We start from the raw sequence: 21308 nt of genomic DNA, 5'->3' as shown, positions 1-21308 counted from the left end.
TTAAAGTAATAAAAAAATTTATTAGTTAATTATTGATTGCCGTTACCTACAAATTAAGTATAGAAAATATAATGGCTACAATTAAATCTAAAATGAAGTTTCTTGAAAAGTGTCTTTCAAATTAATTGAATTAATAGTTATTTCATTATCTGGACTTATCATCACATTATTATCATCTTCTTGTGATTCGTCCAGTTGTTCACAACGTTTGATTAAACGTTTCGAGTCATTACGTTGCAAACTCGTACCACGTTTTCGGGGTGATGGATTACCATCTTGTATTTTTTCCGTTGAGTTATTAAAACTATTATTAGTACTACCAGAAACTACTCCAGATGTATCAGAACTTGGAATATTACCGTCTAAACAATGTAATAAACTATCAGACAACCCATTTTCTTCTAGTACATTTAAGTCGGACTCTGATTGTTCATAATCGTCTGTACGTGATGTAAAGCTTAAATCTACTGGACTTGCTGTTAAAACACTTCGAGATAATAAATATTCTCTAAAAGTACTAGTTATTGACATACAACTTGGTTCTGTCTTAATAAAATCATCATTTAAATCAGTTACATTCAGTTCTGCAATAGTCGGACGTCGAGGATCTATATATTTTTCTAAATTTTCATCAGAAGGCACTTTCTTACTGTCAATACTACCTGTTTTTAATATCAGTGACTTTTGATTTATTGAATCACTACTGCCGTCACCGTCGATATCAATATTAACAACTTTTAATTGATTAGCAGGATCACATTGGCCATCAGCTTTGTTCACATTTGAAAGATTACAGATATTTGTTCCAGATAATATCATTACTGGCTTCCTTGATCTTGGTGTCATCATTGTCTCCTATAAATAATTAATTAAAATCAAAAAAGAATTACTAATAAAGCAGACGTTTTTAGTAATCAAGTCATGGAAATCCATAAATAAAAATTTCTTTGAGGTTACAGTAATACAATCTTTGATAACTTCGTCGAAAATTATCGAATGATTGAAAAAAATTATGAAAAAATTTTCTAGTCATAACTTTTTATTGAAAGGATTTATCAAGGCTCAAATCTGATTTTTGAATATCGATAAGAAGACTGATCTTCAAGATCCATTCAAATTGCTTAATTCGTTCAACAGATATCGATGCCAAAAAAAAAAAAAGTAATCATTTACTTTTCTACACTGATAGAAAAACTATCTTGATTCAAGAAAAATTTTTTCTTCAAAATGTGGTTCTTGTTTCAAAATTTTTAATTGTTTTAATTCAAGAAATAAATCCTTGAACCAAAAAATTGAAATTCTCGGATAGAGATAAAAAATTCTTTGTTTGAGAATTTGATTTTTCGATGAAGCCTTTTTTGTTTTGAAACAAAATTCTGACATATTTCGCTCAAGAATTTCTTGCTCTTGGATTAAGATAGACAAAATGTAGGTTTAAGACATTACCGACTCGTTTCGAGAATGGCGCGATTTTTAAATCAAGATATCAATTTACTCAGCTTGAAAAAAAACTTTTTTTTTTATTTTAAAAATAAAAAGTTTTAAAGTGATTTTTTAGGACTACATTCATTTACTTCAGATATGTTAAAGTAGAAATTTATTTAAAAAAAAATTTTTTTTTTCATTACTTTAAAAACATCTTCTATTAAGGAATTATTACTTGAACCAAAAATTTAAAGTTCTTAAAATAATAATACGACATTTTTAGTTGAAGACAAGTGGTCTTGCTTGAAGAATTCGATAGTATCGATTGAAGATAATATAGTTTCGGGTCAAGACACGAGAGTTATCCATCGAAGATACAAAATCTATAGAGCCAAAAAAATCTAAATCAAGACAAGAATTTCTTCAAGTAAGACAATTGGTTTTCTTCAGAAATAAATTCTTGGCTCAAGAAAATATTTCTTGAGTCAATATAAATTTTCTATCAGTGTATCTCTAGATACCTTACACGATAATGTACTAAATATTTCAATAATTATTGGAGATCATATTCACGGTTTTTTTTAATCATTGCATAATTTACTGTAATCGGTTTGTTAGTTCAGAAAACATTGTCAACAAAGTATTTACAAAGTACTGTTCTCTGAATTTTTTTCGGATATTTCATACTTCGAAGTTATGATCTAATTCAAAATTTCGTTCACACTACTTTGATTATTTACATTCATTTCTCGGTGAGCTCAAAAAAAAAAAAAAAATTAAAATAGCATTTACGAGCTCGAAAATGTATTCACAATAACGTTTTCGAGCTCAAGGAGTGTAAAGGCAAGGAATTTTGAGGCCGGCCCGTAAAGTCAACTGTTTTTCAGATTTTTCTTTAAATTTTATACATATACACTAGGGTGTCCGTTATTTCCCAAATTAGATTTTATTACTTGGCCAAATATAATTCATTAATGTGTGATTCAAAAATAATAAAAAAAAATAACAAAGCTTATTCTAATGCCGTTTAATCCTGCCTAAGTAATGATACTTTCCCATTTTAGATCAATGAGAAAAATTTTATTACTCGTTTGAAAATGAGTGTACAGTAGGGCGTTTTAAAAAAAACAAGAATTTTTTTTTTTTCTCAAAACCAGGCTCAAAAGTTTCGTTTGGATGCAAAAGTAGGCCTCTGAAAATATGAGCCCTTAATATTAATATTAAGGTTGTCCGCATCGCACTTTTCGATTTCCCATAAAAATAACACAAGAAAAAAATTTTTTTTTCTTCTGATTTTTGAAACTAATGAACTATAAATTGCATTGTAATGTCCATCAAATATTTATGTTGAAAATTAAACGCTCTACAAAAAAAGTCTCTTATCATTTTTTGATAAATCCATCTGTTCGAAAGCTATTGGAGCTGGAAGTCAAATCTACAGTGAATTTCGAGATATTTTTACTTTTCTAGCAAAACTATCAGACTTATCAAAAAATAACATAAGACCTTTTTTGTAGACAATTTTATTCCCTACAAATTATTTTCAATTAAGTTCATTCAAATTCCGCATTGTTTTCTAGTTATTTTCATTTTAATGCGAGGCTCATAAAAATTATAGTCTTCTAATCGATTTTGAGAACTCAACAGATGGATTTATCAAAAAATGATACGAGACTTTTTTTGTAGAGCGTTTAATTCTCTACAAGAATATTTGATGGACATTACAATGCAATTTATGGTTCATTAGTTTCAAAAATCAGAAGAAAAAAAAATTTTTTTCCTATGTTATTCTTATGGGAAATCGAAAAGTTCGATGCGGACAACCTTAATATTAATATTAAGGGCTCATATTTTCAGAGGCCTATTTTGGCATCTAAATGAAACTTTTGAGCCTGGTTCCGAGAAAAAAAAAAAATTTTGTTTTTTTTGAAACGCCCTATTGTACAGCCATAACTAATACATATTTCTGTAGAAAACTTACCTCTCTTCAAAAAAAGTCTCATCCCTGCTTAAAAAATCCGATAGATTCTTGTAGCTGTATGTATAAGGCTCTATACTTATTATGGTGATTCGAAAAACAAACAAATTTTTTTTTTCTTCCAAACAGGTTCAAAAGTTTTGTATAGATAAAAAAAGACGCCTGTGAAAATTAGAGCTCTTAATATTAATATTAACATTGCCCGCATAGCACTTTTCTATTTCCCATAAGAATAACATGGAAAAAATTTGTTTTATGTCTTCTGATTTTTATAAGTAGCTAACGATTTGTCATAGGAATAATTGGCAGGCATATTTTTGTAGGGAATTGAATGCTCTACAAAAAAAGATTCCTATCATTTTTTGAGGAATCGCTTTGTTCAAAAGTTATTTGAGGTTGAAGTCGAATTCATATTAAATTTTAAGATTTTCTTACTTTTCCGGCGAAACTATCAGACCTATTACAAAATATCATTGGACCTTTTTTGTAGACAATTTTATTCCCTAGAAGTTATACTAAACAAAGTTTTTTTGATTTCCGCATTGTTTTCTAGTTATTTTCATTTTAATGTCAAGCTCTTAAAATCGATCAGAAGACTATTTTTTTTATGAGCATAACATTAAAATGAAAATAACTAGAAAACAATGCGGAATTCGAAAAAACTTTATTGGAAATAACTTCTAGGGAATAAAATTGTCTACAAAAAAGGTCCAATAATATTTTGTAATAGGTCTGATAGTTTCGCCGGAAAAGTAAGAAAATCTTAAAATTTAATATGAATTCGACTTCAACCTCAAATAACTTTTGAACAAAGCGATTCCTCAAAAAATGATAGGAATCTTTTTTTGTAGAGCATTCAATTCCCTACCAAACTAGCCTGCCAATTATTCCTATGACTAACCGTTAGCTACTTATAAAAATCAGAAGACATAAAAAAAATTTTTCCCATGTTATTCTTATGGAAAATCAAAAAGTGCAATGCGGACTACCTTAATATTAATATTAAGAGCTCTAATTTTCACAGGCGTCTTTTTTTATCTATACGAAACTTTTGAACCTGTTTGGAAGAAAAAAAAAAATTTGTTTGTTTTTTCAATCACCCTAATACTTATCTATAGCACTTTTCATAGAACTTATTCATTCTTATAAACTCTTTATGGGAAATTATGAGAATCTACCAGATTCTATGAGATTTTCTAAAGAGGGATGTTTTTTTCGTGAATCCAACCATTTAACAGATATTGAAGGTCAAAGTTTGATTCATTTAAAAAAATTGGCGTTTTTGTTTAAAATTTTATTATTCTTTAACACATTAATAGAGCCAGGAAGTTTGCTCTGCTAAAAATAGCGCTAAAAAAATTTTTATAACGACAATTTTTATTGGCTCATTTAATTTTTAAATTAAATCGAATTTAAAGAGAAAACAAAAGAACGATTTACATTGAAAACAATTTTAAATATTAATAGTATATTTATAAGAGTTTTTATTTTATGTTTTTTTTATTTTATAGGGAAAACCAGTGGACTCGGTCCAAGTTTGACAGCTCGACCTCTTGGAACTCCGGCTTGTTCGATCAATTACTCCAATTTTTTTTGCTTTTAAAAAAAAAAAAAAACCCGTTGACTCGGTCTAAGATTGACAGCTCGACCGCTTAGTACTCCAGCTTGTTCGTCCAACTACTCCAATTTTTTTTTTATGTTTTTTTTTTGGAGGAAAAACCAGTTTTGCTCGCGATCTTGTTAGCAATCTTGCTCGTGATCTTGCTGACAGTCTTGTTCGCAATCGTGTTCGTAATCTTACTGGCGAGATTGCCGGCAAGATCGCGAGCAAGATTGTCAGCAAGATCACGAGCACGATTGCCAGTAAGATCACGAGCAAGATTGCTAGCAATATCGCGAGCAAGACTGGTTCTTCCTCCAAATAAAAAAAAAACAAAAAAAAATTGGAGTAGTTGGACGGACAAGCTGGGGTACCAAGAGGTCGAGCCGTCAAACTTGGACCAAGTGTGCTGGTATTTTTATTTTTTTTTTAAATAACAGCAAAAAAAAATTTATTGTAGTTGTTCGAACGAGCTGGAGTACCAAGAGGTCGAGCTGTGAAACTTAGACCTAGTCAGCTTTTTTTTCAATAAAAAAAAATTCTGTTCTTCGATTTTTATTCCTTGCTGAGATTTATATTCAATCGTGATTTGTCTAGTTTTTTTTCTATAAAAAATTAATTGGTTCCCCTTGTATTTTATATTTGACTGGAGGAATTCTAAGTTATTTCTTATAAATATACTATTAATATTTAAAATTGTTTTTAATGTAGATCGTTCTTTTGTTTTCTCTTTGAATTCGATTCAATTTGAAAATTAAATTTGTCGTTATAAAAATTTTTTTAGCGCTATTTTTAGCAGGGCAAACTTCCTGGCTCTACACATTAACATATATTTAGCGCTATGAAATTTCTGGTAGGAAATTTATCGCTCTTCAAAAATGGTTTATTACACTTTTTTCGTATATCCAACCATTTAAGTAATATCGAAGCTCAAAGTTGATATATTTGAAAAATAACGATTTTCGATTAAAATTCTATAACTCTTCAGCAAAGAGATAAATACTTGAGCTTATAACAATTTTTTCTCGGAAATTTACCGCTCTACAAAAAAAGTTTATTAGACTTTTTCGATAAACTCAACCGTTTAAGAGATAATTGCGCTCAAAATAAAAAGAATTTTCTATATCATCAGAGCGAAATTTTGAGTTGGTTTGTGATTTTTTTTTCAATTTAGAGCTTAAATATCTCTTAAACGGTTGAGTTTATCGAAAAAGTATAAAAAACTTTTTTTGTAGAGCGGTAAATTTCCGGCAAGAAGTTGTTAAGAGCCTAGGTATTTATCTCTTTGCTGAAGAGTTATATAATTTCAACCGAAAAACATTATTGTTCAAATATATCAATTTTAAGCTTCGATATCACTTAAATCGTTGGATTTATGAAAAAAGTGTAAGAAATCTTTTTTGAAGAGCGATAAATTTCCTACCAGTAAGTTCATAGCGTTTAATTCTATGTCTATGTGGTAGAGAGTAATCAAACTTCAAACAAAAACTCCATTTTTTTTAAACAAATCAAACTTTGACCTTCAATATCTCTTAAATGGTTGGATTCACGGAAAAATCAAAAGAGCTCTTTATTGAAGAGCGATAAATTTCCTACAGAAATATGTATTAGTTGTACACTTATATTCAAGCGAGTAATAAAATTTTTCTCACTGAACTAAAATGGAAAAGTATCATTATTTAGGCAGCGTTAAACGGCATTGGAATCAGCTTTTTTATTATTTTTGGATCACAAATAAATGATCTATATCCCAGATAGCAAAATGACGTCTTGATGAGTTCTGAATGAGTTCCTATTTATGATTTGGACGTCTTAAAAACATGTTAAAGAAGTCTTTAAGAAGTTCTCAAGATGTCGAATGCGCCACCTAGCGAACTCAGTAAGACGTTTTTAAAAAGAGTTCTCAAAGAGTTCTTTTTTCTGACTCCGCAAATAAGACTTTAGAATGAACTTATCATGACGTCTTAAGGAGTTCCTAATTTTGACTTCAAAAAAGTTCAAAAAAGAATACATTAAGACGTCACAAAACTGACGTCTTATTTATGGAGTCTTCAAGAACTCTTAATTAAGAGTTCTTAAAAATGACACCTTTAAGAAGTCATTATAAGACTTCTTGAAGACTCCTTCAAAAATACGTCGTAAAGCAGTCATTCTGACTTGAATGCTGTCTAGGATCATGGCTAAGTAAAAAAATCTAATTTGCGAAATAACGGACACCCTAATATACACACATGCGCGTGTTGTATATATATATATATATGTGTGTGTGTGTGTGTGTGTGTGTGTGTGTGTGTGTGTGTGTGTGTGTGTGTGTGTGTGTGTGTGTGTGTGTGTGTGTGTGTGTGTGTGTGTGTGTGTGTCATACTTTTGATTCTGAAGAAATCGAAAACGTCAATTTTACCAATAGTATTTTTAAACTTTAAGAGGTGAAGAACATATTTATAATAATGTCTTTCGAGTTGAAAGTGAATGAAGAGCAATAACTTTTTAGACTTGGGCAATAAATGAATCAAACCTTGAATTATTTTTAAAACTATAATATAAAATCTAATCATGCATACCTGCATAGCTTTAGTCATTTTAGTCGCACTTTGTGTAATAGGACTCATGCTTTTATCGTTATTAGTTATAGGAGTTAATCCATAATCATGAGGTAAATTACGACGTAATAAATCTGATGGCGTTGACGTGTATGCCGCACTATGTCCTAGCCAATTTTTAGTTTTTATTTTGGGCGACGCACTGTGTCTCATTTTATTTATATTTTTACAATGACTAGTAGTCGTTTCTGCATTGTCCAGTAAACCTTGTGTTGTTAACATTTCTTTTCTCGGTGAAATTTTAACATGCAAAATTGAATCCGATTTACTAGATATTGAGGCTGAAGCACTTCCATCATCGAACTGGGATGAAAATATATCTTTTGGCTCACTACTGTGACGACGAACTTTATTCGTAATATCTATTAAATGCCGTTTCTCTGTTTCTATTAAATCATCAAATTTTTCAATAGATATATCAGATTTCTTATTAATATTTTCGGAAGACTTCAACTCATTTAGTAAATCTTGTGGATCATTCGTAGCCGACTTTGAACATGGACTAGGATCATTCTCATTATCATCAAAGTCTAAAAGACGCATTCCTTTTTTTTCTTTACGTTCACTAATTGGTGTAATAATACAGCCGGTTCTATTACTTATACACTTTGAATGAATAAGGTTATCACTCTCCATTGATATAAAACTATCAGTACTAAGTTCGTCATCTGATTTACTTAATAATTTTTGCGTTGACAGCATTGACTTTTTATTACTATATTTCTATTAAGCCAAGCAAACAAGCAAATTAATTAATCAAACATTTCCATGCGGTTTATTATTTTTAATGAATCAACGGATAGTGAAGTGAGCTAACTACAATTGCTCGTAATTCAAGATTATTGAATTAAATGTTATAAAACTGAGAAAATATACCTGAGGAAATTATTTGTTCTCTGTTATGATGGTGAAGATGAATGAGTAATAGATCGATTAATTCAAAAAAGTTTTGTTATTTTCTTTACGATTATCTGCACTAATAATTATTAAACAATAAGAAATCATTTGTACTATTATGAAACTTATAGTGATATTATGCAATATAAGTACAATAGTAGTCTGGTTCACAAGTGAATTAAAATCAGTAGTTCGAAGAGATTCTCATAAAACTAAGGTAAAAGGCCCAGTTTCTGATCTTTTCAACTTTTTTCCTACTTACCAAAAAAACTATAACTTAAAAAAAAAAGTCAATTTTTTCGTAATTTATTGTAATTTATTCTGAGCCCAATTAATGGCAATTTAAAAAACATAGAAAATATTAACTGAATAAAAACAAATATTTTAGCCATAAGTAGCTGGGAAAGCCATTTATTAAGTAGAGTCTAAACAGTTTACGTTAGGAGGTACGACGATTGAATCTGTGCACTAATTATCATGTAAGTAAAAAAATTTAACTAAAAAGAGATGGATAGATCAATATTTAATTGAAATTTATTTTAATACATTTATAAAACATATTAAAATGAGTTTTGTTGTTGAAATTTGAGGGTCAATAACTAGGCTCACTTTTAAAGGTATGGTGGAATTGTTGACCCTAAAATTATAACTTAATGCGAGCCAGGTTATCTGTTTGATTACATGTCTATAAAATGTAAAAATAGCAATATTTAGAATTTTCTTAAATTATTTTCTACTATTATTCACAATACAGTGATAAATTAACATTTAATATTCATTTTTAAAAATGAAAAATCATAATTAGATCTTGAAAGTACGTATTCTTGGAGTGATAAAATTATTGTGAAAATAATGTTAATTTCGATAGTATTAAAATTGTTATGACTCTTTTAGATGAATAATATTTTTATTATGACAAAATTAATTTTTTTATTGTTTTTTTATTCAAGAGTTTAAAAAAAAAGACGAGCTACGATGAAAAATAATGAGAACAGGCGCTAGCTAAAGTGACTTTAATCATTTATATTTTAAATGTTGAAAAATTATGTTTTTGCAATAAGAAATATTTCATTTATTTATCTAAATAATAGTTTTAGTTTATTGAAACTTGGTAAGTACTTCATAACCTAATCGTGGTTTGTGTAATTTAAGGGTCAGAAAAAAGGCCACTGTGAGGGTCAGAAACTGCGACCTAAAAAATTCAGAGGGTCAGAAACTAAGTCTCTGAATGTAAATTTTTAAAACGTCAATTTAAATTATTAATTCAATTGAAATAATTATTTTACACGCATGACATTATTTAACAAATCATAAAATAGTCGATAGAATTATTATTTTCCTCATTAAATTAAATCTAATATTAATTATTATAGTATAACCCCAACCGGCACTCTAAAAAGGTCAGAAACTGGGCTCCTTACCTTATGTCTTCAACTACATTTTTAGGAAAATCTCCTCGAATTTTTGGTTTAAATTTGCTTGTGAACGAAGTTATGGAATTAATATACTCATTGATTTTTCATAATTTAATTTTCAAGTTTTTGTGTGTTAGCCACTTCACTACCCAGAGGCCTGAATGTTAAAAAGGAAAATAATTATAATAATACTTACGTCGAATTGTAAATTTTCTTCACTACTCGATCTACTTATATTACACCCAATATTAATATCAATTAATTTTTTATTGCCCAATATTTTTTTTTGAAAAATATGTTTTTTTATAGAGTCACCAAGACTTTTTGTGCGTATTTGTTGTTTAATATGACGTGGTGTACCTTGTCCATTTTCCTTATTAAATTGTTTTACCAAACGACGTTTTTTAGCTGATTCAGGCATTGCCTGTATATGAGCATACAACTGTGCTAATGCTGCTTGTGTGTCTTCAGTCGAATTAGCTTTCGCTGTTAATTTATGATCAACAAAACTGAATACTGTATGCGCTGTACCTGTTGTGTCGGACATCGATTCATTCAACTGTCAAAAAGAAAAGTATTTACAATTTAATTATATACACATAAAAAAAATTAAAGAATAATTTTTTTTTCCTTAAAAAAATTAAAAATTTTTTCGAAGCTATAACATGAGTTAAAAAAGTCGTATCGAAATAAAACACCTGGAAAAAGGTTAACCCCCATAGGCTAACCCTGAAAATACCTGCAATCTTTAAGCTCAAAAAGCTCGATCACACGGTACTGCTGTGCTTAGGAAAAAGACAGTAACGTCACTCACTGCTTATCTATTTAACGAGTGTTAAATTAACATTAGTAAGATAAAAAGGCAGTAAGTGCTTACTGCCCTTTTCCGGAGCACGCAGTAAACGGCATAAGTTTTTGAGCTCTCTGAGCTAAAAAAAAAAAACGTAATTTAAAATTTTATAGAATTTTACGTTCGGAATTTTTGGTAAACTACGATTAAATTAAACTGTAAATTTAGCGAAATATTAAACTTAAAAAACTCTTCCGATTGTGAAAAAACATACTTAAATTGGTTGATATTTTTAAACTAAATTTATTAAAAAAAGCAATATTCTTCGTACGATCTCTTATATTATATATATATGGGCAGATCCATTACTTTTCGACGAAAGTGTGCGCACGTGAATCACCGATTTGGACGCCGATTTTTTTTCTCGAAAGTAGGTTAGAAAAGAAGTTGATCCTTAAAATTTGAGCTCAATACCCCTAAATCCGGTCATTGGAGAATTTTTTGAAATTCGAAAAGTAAATTTTTTGATTATTTTTCAAAATTTATATCTCAGCTTCTATATAACTTAGAGAGACTTTTACGGCGGAATTTTTCTCTGTGTACACTCTATTTTCAAGAAAAAAATTAATATCTGCTCTAAACTAATATCCGGCTTACTTAAGGGGGGGGGGGTAGGGTTTTAAAGGCGAAAAAAAAGCGTATTTTTGTGATTTTTTCCCGGCGAGATGAGTAATATCATTTCATGAAACTTAATCACATATTATTGTACAACTTTTAAAGAATATCAGAAACAATTTTCAACGAAAAATATTGATTAATAAGCCGGTGACGTTGAATCTCCGGAGGCGCCTCGAAAAAAAGCCGTTTTGCGGTGAACATCATAACTCATTACCGGATCATCGGAAAAAAAAATTGATATGCATTTTAAAGTTGATGTATTTCTCGAGGTAACCACGAAGTTTTTTTTTTTTTTTTCGATTTTTTGCAGCACTTGGAAGTGAAAAACGCGATTTTAGCTCAAAAAATCGCGGTTAATTTGTTATTAAAAAATAGAAAAAAATGAAAAACAAAAAAAAACTCTTCGTGGTTACCTGTTGATTTATGTGAAGAAGTAATGTTCAAATTTTCAAAAGGATCGGTTCAGTACATTTTGAGTTATGATGTTCACGGACTTTAAAAATAACGTTTTCGGGAAAATCCATTTAAAGTTTTTTTTTCGTGAAAATTTTAAATAAACTATCAATAATAGAATATGAATTTTTATACTTATATTGAGTCATCAGTTTACATCCTTTGAAAGACACACAGCCGGAGAAAGGAATTCGGAAGAACAAAGAAAATTTCAGCTGATTTCTACTAGGGGTATGTAGGGGCAGGTCGGGCAGGTATAAAAATTAGGTATCACGGCCGGTTATTTGAAACGCTGTAACTCCGTTAGTTTTACTCGGATTGATTTAAAATTTGTACACAATATTCTCGACATATTGTTCATTCAGAAAAAAAATAAAAAAAAAAATAATTTAACCCCCCCCCCCTAACTGGGAGCTTCCAACTAAACCACTGAATTAGCAAAATTTTCCCTTTTTTGAAAATCCTCTCAAATTTACAGTTTTCAGAGTAGAAGGACAAATAACAGCTGATATTTTTTGTGCAGGTGTATTCTGTTGATATCTACCGTAATTTTCGTTAATTGCTTCGATTTCGTTTATATACGGCCACCCAAAGCCGATCAATTTTTCAAAAATCGCTATTTAGATAGCTATTACTTTTTTCTCGGAACTTCGATTTGCATCAAATTTTCAGGAAAGTTGCTCTGTTATATCCCTAAAAAGCCCTGAAAAGTTGGGTATCGAGCTTGGATCCGAGTTATAAATTTTCAAACATCCCGAATAAAGAGCATCGATTTTAATTTCGATGCGAAAATTCAAACTTAAATTACAGCTTCAAAATTTTGTAACTTTTTTTTTAAGAAAAAAATATCCTTTAATTTTTTTGGTTTGTGCATTATGTCAGATTATTGCTAAGAAATTTAAATAATTTAATGTACATCTTTGTTGTTGGGACTCAGTAATTTTCTTTCCTGTTCAACCCAGTACGCTCGTATATCAGTTGCTAATTTAACAGGTATCTCAAATAATTCTTCTCCTTTTTTTATCATAAATGCCACTAAGCATGATAAATGCTGTGAATTGATATGCAGTGCTTCAGGCGATAATTTTCTGGGGCACATCAAGTGCGGAGTAAAGAGGGTTGCTAATGTATCACAGTTCATTTTATTGCTGCTTTCATATGTAGCTGTTTGATTAAGAAGATTAAGCAGGTGTTTTAATAAAATCCGATTATTTGATGGCAATAGTAATAAAAGCAATTGAATCGAATTCAAAAGTCTGGAGTCGATTATAGTTGAGTCTGAGTTACACAATTCTGTAATTTTTCAACATTATTTGAATAATTGTTTAATAATTAAATTGAAACATAATTATAAATGTCATTAATATCTACCAGCTAATTGACAATGAACTGGATAATGTGATTCTGTTAATAACGGTTCGGATAGTTCCGCTAGGAAACTCTTTAATACGGAAGCACAATCGTGGACACTGTAGATACCATCGTCGAGATTCAGTGGATGACCTTGGTAAAGAAGTGACTTTAAATCTTGTTGACGTTTTAATTTTCCTGTTCTCCGGAATATTCCCTCTTGATTAATACCTTAAAAATTATCAAATTAAATAACAGAACGTTAATAACTTAAAGTGTCAAACCCAAAAAGGTGTGTAATTTATCAGATAGCTTATTAATAAATTATTATAATACTAGAAATAACTATAATACTATGAATAATTTCAATGTGTAGTAAAATAAATTATGATTTGATCATCTTTTATGCATGCGAATCAAAAATTTATTGTATAGTATAAAAAGAATTTGAAAAAGGGAGATCAGAGTTTAGTAACCAATATTTTTGTTTTAAAAGTGAAACTCTTGCGATTTTAGCGCCACGGTGTAGACACGTTGGAAACACTCTTGAACCGACGTGGAACGACTGTGGGAACGTGGTTGTGATGCAATGGAACCACGGTATTCTTTGTGCAGTCACGCCACTATATTCCGACCGCGTTTCCACTGCATTTTAAAAGTGGTTCCACAGTAGCTCGACAGTGGTTTTTAGCGATTTCCACCGTGAATTTAAAATGTTTTCCGATGGCTTGACGGTTTTTTTGCCATGAATTTTCAGTTTTTCCACGGTGAGTTCATGGTTTCATGGTGTATCCACAATTTTTATCACGAAAAAATAAAAAAAAGAAACAACACTGACTCGTAGGCTCGAGTCCCGGCAGCTTTGAATCCAAAGTCCGGTCTGTAATCCACTATGCCGTATTACGCACTTGAAGTCGTGGTTGATTGTATTTATTTAGACACAAATGAACTTGAAAAAATTAAAGATATCAAATAAATGATTGATTTTCTGATTTGTATTATATTCAATTATATCATTGTTTATAGGGTAACGAGACCAACGGCTGTATACCCACTGACAGTAGGACAATAAGTACTTTATTTGGTAAACTATATAAATGAGAAGTTGGAATTTTTGAAACTTAACTAAAATTTTTTTAATTTTACATCTCAGTTTTTTATAATTAAATTCATTATTGAAACTTCGAAATTCGCTTAACTGATCCACTAATGGTGTTGTTAGCCTATTTCCAAAAATTTTAAAAAAGTTTGTATACTTTATAAGATTTATGAATCATTGTAAAATCATTTTTTTCGAATAATGTTACGTTATTTGGTCGTATTTAAATTATTTTACAAAATATTATGATTTACACACTTGTACATCATATTTACTCAGAAATCGCTATTAAGAGAGTGTACCAGGTGATTTTCAAATGAACCGTTTTCACAGGTAAAGACCCAAATTATTAAACAAAATATGTCATTCGATGCGTAAACTTATTATTTATTGAATGAAATGTTTCTCGTTCGGAAATTGCAGTTTATATCTGAGAACGGCTCATTTGAAATTTCCATTTGCTAATGTAAGTGCAACAAGGACAGTTCCGTTCCATGTGTGTGAGAAAGAGAATAGATGGCACATCCTCTTATAGAATTTGCTAGAACTCAATCATATAAAGTTTTGCATTATGGAATGAAAACAAAATTTTAGCCAACAAAATTTAAAAATTCGAATTATAAAATTGACATGACGATTTTACTGAAATTTATTTTCCAAATTTCGTTTAACTCCCGATTGACATCAACTGTAAGTAATTTTTTTTAAATTCTATATCTCAACGAAATTACGACTACGTTGTCCTTTTTTCAATTAATGCTTTAATTTTTTTTTAATTAATTGATAAAAATTTGATACGCTTGTGACAGTTGAAAGTCATTGAAAATTTGTAAAAAGTGGGGGGAACTGTCTGAGAATGGCCTTAAGACATCGTAAAACAAATCTTTGAATTACACATACACACACAAAAAAAAAAATTCTCGACTGATGATAAATATTCTTGATTCAAGAAAATTTTTTTGGAGACCTAAATTTTCTCAGATAAAGTAGAAATCTTCTCCAACCAAGACAAATTCTCTTGGCTCAAGAAAATCTTGACTTTGTTCCCGAAAACGTTTGTCTTCAAAAATATCTTGACTCAAGATATCTGTTTTTTCTGTGCATACACTTTCTTTCTCTCTGTGATATCAATTCAAAAATGTTCATATATGATTCTTTAAATCTCGGAACACCACCTCTTGAAAACTCGAGTTTCAAGAATTGTACTGAGACCAATAAGTTCTCTTATTGAAAAAGTTCTATTTCTCAAAACGGGAAATTAGAAAGCATAAATTTTCTGGTTATTGAAAAAAAATACCTCTATGAGATAAATTGAGAAAACTTTACTTTTACGAAATAGTTGTTTAGTGACATTAAAGTAATTTTTTTATATTGTTAATTTTACTGATCTGTAACGAAATATGAGGATTCAAAACTGACAAGTTTTTCTAAGTTTTCAATTTTTATTTATTTATTATTTTTCAAAACTAATTTAACAAATTATAAGTCATCCTACAGTTACTTAAACTATCATAGTAATTTTCAATAAAAAAATCTTTCTCAGTAATCTTTTCGATATATTCATGCAACTTTTTCCTCTTACTGTAGTTGGTACTTAAAAGCAATTAACACTCAGAAAATTAAATAATAGAAACGACTATCTAGTAGACTGGGCCAAAAAAATCGACTATTTTTTTTTTTTTTCGATACTGTGAAAATATTATTCCTGATGACAAAAAAAAATTGTGCAAGTTTGAGCTTTTAATATTGATATTAAAAGGTGTATCGTTACGACTTATAGTTTTTTGACAGAAATTTCATTTTTTACCCAAAACTTGTGAATCATCAATCTGAAAAATTTGAGCAATGTATATTCTTAAAGGAAATTGAATTCCCTACAAAAAATCTCTCTTAGTAAATTGACGTAAAACGAGCCGTTTTCTTGTAACCGTGCCTTAAACATTGATTTGTTTTTTAAATTGTTTGTTTCTATTTTGGATTTTTGTAACTACTAGAAATATTGAAATTTTTTTCAATCAAGATACATATTCTTTAAGGAAATTTAATGCTCTACAAAAAAGGTCTCTTAACATTTTTTGCTAAATTCACTCCTTCGAAAGTTATTCAAGGTTGAAAATGAGTCAAAACTTTAATAACCTGAATAACTTTCGAAGGAGTGAATTTAGCAAAAAATGTTAAGAGACCTTTTTTGTAGAGCATTAAATTTCCTTAAAGAATATGTATCTTGATTAAAAGAAATTTCAATATTTCTAGTAGTTACAAAAATCCAAAATAGAAACAAACAACTTAAAAAACAAATCAATGTTTAAGGCACGGTTACAAGAAAACAGCTCGTTTTACGTCAATTTACTAAGAGAGATTTTTTGTAGGGAATTCAATTTCCTTTGAGAATATACATTGCTCAAATTTTTCAGATGGATGATTTACAAGTTTTGGGTAAAAAATGAAATTTCTGTCAAAAAACTAAACGTCGTAACGATACACCTCTTAATATCAATATTAAGAGCTCAAACTTGCACAATAATTTTTTTTTGTCATCAGGAATAATATTTTCACAGTATCGAAAAAAAAAAAAAATAGTCGATTTTTTTGGCCCAGTCTACTATCTAGTTATGGTAAAATTTCTTCCATCAATCCGATAGTAGTGAATATTATCAAGATGATTGTATAAATCATCTAGATTGTAATATTCACCATATTTATAGTAATTGTTACAATCCTGTATGTTAACTAGAGTTAATTATTATTATTATTATTATTATCATTATTCTAAATAGTTATATTTATAACCTAGATGGTAACAGTTACCATCCGAAATTACAATAGTTACAAGGTTCAAAAAATACTAAATGTTAATAATGACCAAATTTTATTTATTACTTAGTACTTGAATGATTCTTATTTTAATGAACATACTCAATCATTCAAAGATATTGACAGAAGCTCTCTCGCTTGGAAATTTTTATTTTACGCTGATCTAGACGACTGTACGGTAACTTATTTCAAAATTTTAAACAATAAAATGTACATTACTCAATTATGGATTTGAATAGAAAATATTTGTTTACAATTTTAAAGTAAAACTAAAATAGGGCTAGTACGCCAATGAAGAGTTTGTAATATAAATAATTTTAATACTTGCATTTTAACTTTTAAAAAATTGTCATTTTCTTGTAAAAATTTTATAAATAAAACTTAAGTATGTTTGTCATCATGTTTGTATTCGAAAATTTACAATTTTGCAGCAGTACTTGAAAATTATTGAATTTTTGGTTAATTTTTTCATTGCAATCAATAATATTAATTACCATCCTTGATAGAAACTGTTATCATCCTGATGGTAATTGTTACCGTCCTGATAGTAACTGTTACGAAATTTATTGCAGAAGTTATCATCCAATAATTATTAATTATATTAAAAAAAATTATAACACTAACTAACTTTGCATTGAAAAACGTTCCAATCATTCTAGATAAATGAAATTAAAAATTTAGCATAATAAACACAGTTAATTAATTTTCTGAGTGAAGTAATAATAAAATAATAGGTATGGTTTTATAAAAATATTTGGCAGTCAAATTTTATTTATTAAGTTTTGTCAAAGAACAAATAAAGTGCATTTCTCAGTAACTTTTGATACTAATTAAAAATTGATGACAATTTTTTTATTTATCCAAGCAAACTACATATGATTAAAAAGAATTATTTGAAAATATTAACACCGAAATTTTATAACCTATTTCGTAAGCATTTTCTAAGATTTTTAACTTCCCGCTAAGAAAATTGCAAATTTTCAAAAATTGGAAGTTATTAGTTTCGATCCGATTTTCGAAAATCGAGTTTTCATCAGATGTCGACGTTTTGAGGTCTTAGGAAGCTATTCTGACCATTCCCGGAAGGACGTCCGTGTGTATGTGTATGTGTGTAATAGACCGGTTCAAAAAAATCGACTATTTTTTTTTTCAAAACCCGCAGTGAAATATCTTCCTAGTCATGAAAAAAGGAGCCTGTGGAAATGGGAGTTCTTAATATCGATTTTGAAAGGTCGCTCATCGTAAATTTCTATTTTACCTTTAAATAACATGGGAAAAAAAATTTTTTATTTTTTTATTTTTCTAGCTCGGCATTCGCACGTCATATAAATGAGTCCATAGCATATTCTTGTAGAGAATTTAACGCTCTACAAAAAAGGTCTCTTATCATTTTTTGATAAATCCATCTATTCGAAAGTTATCGGAGCTCGAAGTCCAATCTATAATAAATTTCCAGATTTTTTTACTTTTCCAGCAAAACTATCAGACTAATAAAAAAATGTCATAGAATCTTTTTTATAGACAATTTTATTCCCTACAAATTATTTCCAATGAAGTTCTTTAAAATACCGCATTGTTTTCTAGTTATTTTCATTTTAATGCCAAGCTCGTAAAAATAATAGTCTTCTACTTTATTCTGAGAACTTAAGATTAAAACGAAAATAACTAGAAAACAATGCGGAATTTGAATGAACTTTATTACAAATAATTTTTAGGGAATAAAATTGTCTATAAAAAAGATTCTATGACATTTTTTTATTAGTCTGATAGTTTTGCTGGAAAAGTAAAAAGATCTGGAAATTTATTATAGATTGGATTTCCAGCTCCGATAACTTTCGAATGGATGGATTTATCAAAAAATGATAAGAGACCTTTTTTGTAGAGCGTTAAATTCTCTACAAGAATATGCTATGGACTCATTTATATGACGTGCGAATGCCGAGCTAGAAAAATAAAAAAATAAAAAATTTTTTTTCCCATGTTATTTAAACGTAAAATAGAAATTTACGATGAGCGACCTTTCAAAATCGATATTAAGAACTCCCGTTTCCACAGGCTCCTTCTTTTATGACTAGGAAGATATTTCACTGCGGGTTTTGAAAAAAAAAAAAATAGTCGATTTTTTTGAACCGGTCTAGTGTGTAAACATTTTTTTGTCCGACGATATCTTTCATATGTTCAAATCGGTTCATTCCATCCAAAGATATCGTCGGACAAAAATTATAATTTTTCAGTGAAGGTATGTGTTACCGGTCTAACAAATTTTTGAGCTCGAAGAGCTCAAAAATTTCCTAATAATGTTTACGAGCTCTCTGAAATCGAAAACAGCGGGAAGTTTTGGGGCTGGGCCGCAGGGTCAGGCGGTTTTCAGATTTTTTTTCTAGTAATATTGAATTTGTTTATTTAAAACAAATAAAAATTGTCAGTTTTATATCCATTTCACCATTTTTTTTCATCACATTGTCAGTATAATACAAAACTGAGTTAAATCAATACGAATTCGTATACGATTTTATGAAAAACAGTGCATGGTTTTTTAATTTCTGTAATTATTTATAAATGTTCTTGTGATAATTATTCATTGAAGATTTTACTGTTAATTTTCTTCAAAAAAAAAAAAAAAAAAAATTTCCAAACATCAAAATTATAATGATCCTGAAGTTAACAGACAATTAACAATTTCGGATTTTTTTTTTTTAAACGAATCAATTGCAAAAAAATAAAATATAAAAATATGCACATGTAGAAAATTTAAAAAACTATAGGTGCAATTTTTCCAAATATTTTTGTTTTTATATTATAATTTATCGTTAAAAAGAAAAACAAAAAATCATTAGACGTCGGCTAACTTCAGTATCATAAATTACAATGATCCTGAAGTTAGCCGACGTCTAATAATTTTTGGATTTTATTTTAGACAGTAAATTATAAAAAAAAAAATTTTGAAAAAATTGCACCTGTAGTTTTTTAAATTTTCGACGTGTGCATTTTTTGATTTTTTTTTTTTTTTTGAAATTTAAATGTTCAAAATAAAATCCAAAAATTTTTAATTGTCTGCTAACTTCAGGATCGTTAAATTACATCGGTTTCCAATATTATCTGCTCGCATAATTTACAATAATGTATTTATAATTAAAGTTACTTACATTGTTCTTTAGATAGATATTCCATCAGCAGTTTGACTTGATTAATTCCTTCTGAACTTAATACAGTACCTTCATAACTAGCATTGCCTTTTTGTTGTTGTAAATTCATCATTGATTTCGGTTTTTTTGAAAAGTTTAACAAGCCCCATTTTTTTAGCTTAGCCTTCTCCATTACCGGATCATTGCTATAAATGGCAAAAAAACAGATAAGAAAGTATGCAAATAGAATTATTTATGACAATAAAGTTAGCAGACATTTAAAAATTTTTTGATTTTTTTTAACAAAAAAATAAACATTAAAAAAAATATTTTGGAAAATTGCCCGTATAGTTTATGAAATTTACGACATGTGCATTTTTTTAGAAATATTTTTTTTTCATTATTTATCTGTTAAGAAAAATTTTTTTTAATTTCAAATGTTTGCTAACTTTACTATCATGAATTATTTTCAAAAAAAAAAAAAAAATAATAAATAAAAATGTAACGCACTCATCCGTATTAATATCTAATTCAAATGACAGATGCATCTTGACAAGAGTATAAAATTGTTCTGGATTAACTTGTCGCATTCGCGAAGCAAGTTTACCATCAACAGCATCATTAAAATCTTCCATTTTTATTAAATATACTTCAAATAATTATTTATTTAAATTTAATTTTCATTGATCACCACCATCTTCAATAATAATTATACTTGAGAATCGTGTCTTTTGTAACGGTTATGTACGTTTGAAAATCATTTGTAACTTTGACGAAAAATATTTTTCTTAAAGTAACTTTTTTTTATTGTCATGAATAATATGTGCTCACATATATATTAATACACAAACCATTTTTAAAAATAAATAATGTTAGTTGTTAGAAATAATTATAATTTTTAATTATTTTTTGGTCTGAGAGAAATAATATAACTTGTGTTTGTTTATTGACAGAGATTGTATATTATAGATGTATAGTCTGGTAATAATGGTAATAATGCTCGAATCCTTAAGGCGCTGGATAACTGAAGCAATTTGACTGGAAACTTTAGCCGTTATACAATCATGGTCAGAAGACCGTCAGC

The 21308-nt window shown here is 28.8% G+C and overlaps 1 protein-coding gene across 1 annotated transcript; it reads right to left on the bottom strand.

Annotated features, from left to right (window-relative positions):
- Positions 1 to 21308, bottom strand: LOC130677435 (uncharacterized). The gene is made up of 7 exons (XM_057484198.1): positions 20735 to 21308; positions 20246 to 20430; positions 13208 to 13417; positions 12753 to 13129; positions 10112 to 10474; positions 7565 to 8326; positions 1 to 855 (listed from the first exon to the last, which is right to left on the bottom strand). The coding sequence occupies exons 1-7, from the start codon at positions 20857 to 20859 to the stop codon at positions 88 to 90; spliced, it is 2790 nt and encodes a 929-aa protein (XP_057340181.1). The 5' UTR covers positions 20860 to 21308; the 3' UTR covers positions 1 to 87.

Source organism: Microplitis mediator, chromosome 11 (genome assembly GCF_029852145.1).
Source record: "Microplitis mediator isolate UGA2020A chromosome 11, iyMicMedi2.1, whole genome shotgun sequence".
Lineage (NCBI taxonomy): Eukaryota > Metazoa > Arthropoda > Insecta > Hymenoptera > Braconidae > Microplitis > Microplitis mediator.
Note: the sequence above shows the minus strand (reverse complement) of the source record. Positions and strands in the feature narration are given on the sequence as shown.

What these genes read in the sequence shown, in the direction of transcription:
- LOC130677435 (XM_057484198.1), bottom strand. Translation starts at nt 20,859, where the DNA reads ATGGAAGATTTTAATGATGCTGTTGATGGTAAACTTGCTTCGCGAATG. An exon ending in TTAGATATTAATACGGATGA is followed by an intron (nt 20,431 to 20,734) that starts GTGCGTTACATT and finishes TGCCATTTATAG; the next exon opens with CAATGATCCGGTAATGGAGA. An exon ending in TGAGTCCCAACAACAAAGAT is followed by an intron (nt 10,475 to 12,752) that starts GTACATTAAATT and finishes TCTTTTTGACAG; the next exon opens with TTGAATGAATCGATGTCCGA.